General features: G+C 31.9%; 1 protein-coding gene across 1 annotated transcript; it reads right to left on the reverse strand.

Annotated features, from left to right (window-relative positions):
* Positions 1-209: 209 nt before the first annotated feature.
* CER2 (HXXXD-type acyl-transferase family protein) lies at positions 210-4,529 on the reverse strand. Its single transcript, XM_089604437.1, has 2 exons — positions 3,986-4,529; positions 210-1,226 (listed from the first exon to the last, which is right to left on the reverse strand). Exons 1-2 carry the CDS (start codon positions 4,466-4,468, stop codon positions 357-359), a joined length of 1,353 nt encoding a protein of 450 aa, XP_089460563.1. The 5' UTR covers positions 4,469-4,529; the 3' UTR covers positions 210-356.
* Positions 4,530-5,721: the final 1,192 nt, after the last annotated feature.

Genomic DNA, 5,721 nt, shown 5'->3' on the forward strand with positions numbered 1-5,721 from the left:
AGTAGTTAAATAAGGAAAAACAAATAAAAATACACCTCCAGCCGACCAGTGACCAACGAAAACAATTTTCTAACATCATTTTACCATATCTATTGTACTCTTTTTTTTTTGCTCAGGATATCTATTGTACTTATTCAAACAAAGATCTTAATTTTTTAATATAAGGTTTTTTTTTTCTTTTTACTAAATTGATTACGGTTTGTACAAACTTTGTACGGTAAAGACTCGAAAATCAAACTTAGCAATTCAAATGGCAAAGGAAAGCATTCTTATTTGAAGATACACGATAATTGATTGTGTAACAAAGCCCAATGCATAATAATAATAATATGTGACTTTTGATTATATAGATGATTTTAAGCAATGCCCCATTGCTCTCTTAGGTGACTTTTGAGGGAGACAAGTTGCTCCCGCGGAAATATCATTGTAACCATCCGCCCATCCTCGTTGTCCACCGAACAAGGAAGCACCAAAACCACCCCTTCTTCGCCCACTCCTTCAATTGTATAGTTTGCGAAAGCAGGTTTTTCGCCTAGTAATTCTAGCCCATATATATTAATGTCTCCCAAGTCCACAAATGTCAAATTCGCTCCGTAGACAAAGAAATCGACCTTCCCGTTGTTCTTCACAACAATCTCATGAATCGCCTTGTTCTCAATCGCCCCAACATTCGCAATCCCAAACGCCAATTCAGAGACTCCATGATCTCTTGGATCCGCCTCCACTGTGCTAATAATTAGGCTCTCGTTTCTCAAGATTTCTTCTAGCATTTCGCTTGGGGAATAATCGTACCGACAAACCGTCGAGATCTTAGGTACATTGTCTACTCTTATCCCCGACAGGGATTTCCATATCACCGCGGAGAGTATCTCGAACTCGGAAAATTTACATGCATTCTTGGCAACGAACCCCAAAGCCTCTAGTTGCTTTAAAGTGACACAAAATGAGTGAGTTGTCATGTTTTGTTGGGTTTTGGGATTTAGAAGCCAATAATTCCCTACGGATTCGAGCTCTTTCAGCGATAAAGCTTTCCCGGGAACAACTGAATGCGGGGGATGCAGATCTTGAGCTTTTTCAGGACATGTCACGTGCATGGACTCTTGGGCCACGTGACCTGCCATGATTTTGGCCCATGTGTTCATAAAGGCTGATGCGGTTGACACTCCTCCGAGTATATGAGCCCAGCTCAGGCCAATTGATAGTCCTCCGCATTTTAGCCAAGTAAACTGTTTCAAGTAATAATGAAAAAAGTTAGAACAGATGTTTTTTTTTTTTTTTTTTTTTGTGTGTGGAAATTTCATATGGTAGTTTTTTTTACACTAATTATAAAAAGGGTCCAGCGGCTGTATAACCCAATAAAACTTAAGATTTTATAAAATAGCCATAATTTATCAACTATAAACAAACTAGCCCAAGTAAGATTAATCTAGGCTGGATTAAACTTAATCCCAACGAACTATAAAGACAGAATATAAGCTTTATGAAGGCTGAATTAAAATTAATCGAGGTAGGATTAAATTTAATGAAAACCTGTACTCTAAATTGGCTATTTTGCTATATCTAATAAAACTATGGCTATTTTACAAAAGTCATAGTTTGAATTGGCTACTTCATACCATTTTTTCTTATAAAAAATAGCATGTCAACAAATTTTATTACAAATATAATATTTTCAAGTTGTAATTTGTTATTGTTATGGGCTTTATTTAACTATGTTTACTATTTATAGTTTCAATTATAAGAAAAATATTGAAAAAACACTATTTGATAAAATATTTTAAAAGTATTTCACTTTAAAAATACGATTTCTTTAATTTTTACGGTATTTTTACGCTGATTTATTATAGTATAAGCTAAATACATAGTTTATCTTTACGAAATTTACACCACCTTTGTTTTATTAAATTGTTAACTCTTGGGCGTGAATTATACGGATAGTTGTACCTAGGTGGGTCCCTAAATTTTAATTTGGTTAACTTTAGTCTTATGAACTAATTAGTTTTAGAAATTTCGGTCGTCTAAAAAAATAAAAGTTAAGCATCCAGTAACAAGTGATAAGTACTGAGTAGATGCCATTTTATGTCTTTTTTGTTATTGTTTTATGCATTTCGAGCGTTGATCAGGTGCTCAATTTATATCCAATAAGAGGATTTGAATTGCCAAATTAAATTGGCAAAAATTAAGTGTATATGCCTGATTACTACTTTCCGTATAATTCAAGGACCAAACTAAAGTTGCTAATTTTCCTTGTAAAAATTTGTACCGTGACATTATATTTAATGCAAAGTGTTAAACCGTAAAACCAAAGTTGTGAAAGTAGTGACAAAATTTTATTTTAATTTTACTATGTTCAATCTTATGATGTTTTTGAATATTTTGATTTTTTTTTGCTTGTTTATCGCTTTGTTTTTACCTCTTCTTTGTGGGCTTCCTGTTAGAAGTCTGATTATACAAGCGAAAAATTTATTTTTTTTCATGGTCATCGGATTACGGTTTGGATTTTTCAACCAATCTTTGTGGATATTTTGAAAGAGCCAAATGAGTGCTCGAATTATAATGTGCTCTATATCCATTCTTATATCGGAAGTATGCACACGACGAGTAAACACCTGTACTTAGTGTTAGATTCACGCTGACCTAAGTTCGTGATTTGCCTTGTACTAATATGTTATTCTCTTGTATTTATTGATATTTTACCCAAATTTTAATGAAAAGCTTCATGTATTTTTAAAACTTATAATAAATATGCCTTTTTACCTAATAAAAAAACAAATTTTAACAGCTAAATTGTTGGTAATTTAATAATTACAAAAACAGCTCCATTCTGAATTTCACTTCGTGTGAATAGTATTGATATTACAGTGAGTTGGTAAAAAAATGAATTTTTGTTTCTTTCTCGTATAATAGTATTTAATTAATATACATATATACGTATCTATTAGACCATCTCCAACCAACAGCAAATAAATATTTGCATTACGGTTAAGCGCTCCACTTAAACCACACGTCAAATAATTAATTGGTTGATTAACAATATTGCGCCAAATATGTTTTGCATTTGTTCATCACTACAATGATTTTTCCTTTTGGTCCATTTAAATACTCCAATTTACATAATAAACATGCATAACAAAAAGTTATTTAATATTTTCCCCAAAAATTAATTTGACTTTTCTAATATAATTTCTTAAAATCTGATAGTTAAATCTATTTTTTGTGTTCGATTTATTCAAATTAACTTGATTAAGAGATAAAGATGCACTCACTATACTTTTTTTTTTTTTTTTTAATTTTTTTAAATCAGAGCACTCAAGTATACTTTAAAATGCCTTGATATCATCTGAGGGAGGAGTATGCTCATTTCGATGCTTAGTGGTGATTTATTTTATATTTTATTTTATTCATATTTTTCTATAATGGACTCACCCAAAATTTTAAATATCTCTCATTTCCTTTAAGCTTATTTTGAGTATAGGTTCTCAAAGTTTTAAATTTGATATTTTGACCCATTAAGGTATATCTTATGTTTATATTAGCTTTTAGCATTTAATAAGTAACGTAATAAAATTATATTTTATTTTAGATTTTAAACCATAAACATATATATATATATATATATATATATATATATTATACATAAATATATATTTTTCATTAACCTCACAAAATTGAGATATATATTTCTCTTTTATAAAGAAAAATCAGTAGCAATGTCTAAAGTATGAAAATAAATGTTTCGCATTATTTTAAGCTAGGTTGGTCCCTTCAAAAACACATATGTGTATTTATATATAATAAAAAGTTTATATGTGAAGAAAAATAATAATAGATTTAGAAAGGGTGAGTGAGTAATATAAAAATTTATTTAAACTTCAAGGATTAATAACACTCAGACAGCTACAGAAGCAAATAAGTCTACCTACTTACATATAATTGGTAGTTAGCTAAAAGTATGAGCCACGTGATCGATAGTGATGTCACGTACCTGAATAAAAACGAGCGGTGAAAAAGCAAGATCGGGACCAAGAACCGCGTCGTAACACAACCCAGCGTGTGAATCTCCATCTCCCCCTCCAACGACGACTGCCACGTCATCATAATAATGACCGTCGTTACCCTTGAGCTTCTCCAACAGCTCTTCCACAGTGTCGTCGCTGAAAGCCTCCACGATCCTCACCCCGGCGTCGTTGCACTTGATGTACGGAATCCCATCTTCGTTGTCGCCGGACCGCCGCACTCTCCCGGCGGCTGAAACGAACCGGTCGAGCAGCGCGAACATGGGATCCTTGATCTTCCGCATGGTCAATGGCGGCGGAGAAGGAAAGACGTAGAGGCCTCTGACGTAGTGGAGCTTGAAGGCCAGGTCTATGCCGGAGAGAGTTCGGTCCTCTGTTGTGTCTCCCCTTAATCTTCCGGGAACCACCGTTGAAACCCTAGCGCCGCCGTTATTAGTTGTCGGAGATACCATTATAATTCTTTAATTAGTTTTGTGTTGAAAAGTGATGTGGTGAGTGAGAATGAAGGAGATATGAGAGGGTGTTATATAGATGTAATATTTTATGTGGGCACCACCTGGCTGCTTGCGAAATGTAATGGTAGATTGTATTACGATAATTATTATATTCTTATTATTTTAAGGGATCCCTTATTTTAATGTGAGGGTTATGTGGGTTTTAGGAGAGGTGGCCACAATAATTACATAACTACAAATGTGGAGTGGCCGAGCCAACCACTTAAATTCTGGAGTGGCCATCGTAATTTGCTTTTATTTATTGTGTGTTTTAATTAAGTTTTTATTTATGCTTTGATATTTTAATTATTTTTGTTGTCTATGTAGTATTTTGACGCAAGTCTTTCAATTATGTAATTTTAAATGTTTTGATTTTTTTTTATTGCCTATGTAAAATATTGTGATTTCAATTGTAGTAATTTTAATTTTTTTTCAATATAAATTGTATTTGAATTAATTTTTTTAGAATACACTAATTTATAAATAAATACATAATAATACACATAAGTATTAAATTGTAGTTGTAAATTAAATGTTGGACTAATATTATAATTTTTAGAAACTTTGGGTAAGTAGAAATGGAATAGTGCATCTTCATATTTGAAGATACACGATTCAATTCATCTTCAAATACGAAGAATGAAGATGAGTTTGAAAACGTATTGCAAATTTATCTTCATCACCATCCTCAATTTAAAGATGCATTGCGGATGCTTTTATAACTATAATATAAAAATAGAAAATATTAAAATTTAAGGATATAAGACAAAACTACATTCTAAGCTGATTAAAATAAATAGCAAAAAACCAAGATAGAAAGGAAGGAGTGTTGTAGATATATAGATGTATTTTATGGGCACATGGTGGAATGAGAATGCGAGCTTTATTTTTTATTTTTATGAGGGCTTTGTACATATTAAAGGTAGTAGTAATAATAAAATAATTGATCAGTAATTTTTCAAGTTAATAATTTTCAGGTAAATATACGGAAATTGAAACTATGAGAAAAAATAGCCAATTTTTACAAGGTAAAGGTTTTAAGTTCCCCGAGCCATTTTTTTTCCTTCCGAAAAGTGTAAAAAAGAAGGAATTGGTAAGTATTATTTAAATGTATATTATGGGCACGTCCCCATGGGCGGAGGAGTTTTGGAAATTTTGGTATTTTACTCATAATTATTTGTTGTTTAGCCTAAAATTAGAAGATTAACTTT

Source organism: Urtica dioica, chromosome 12 (assembly GCF_054948205.1).
Source record: "Urtica dioica subsp. dioica isolate 48M chromosome 12, U.dioica_male_clone48M_v1_H2, whole genome shotgun sequence".
Classification (NCBI taxonomy): Eukaryota; Viridiplantae; Streptophyta; class Magnoliopsida; order Rosales; family Urticaceae; genus Urtica; species Urtica dioica.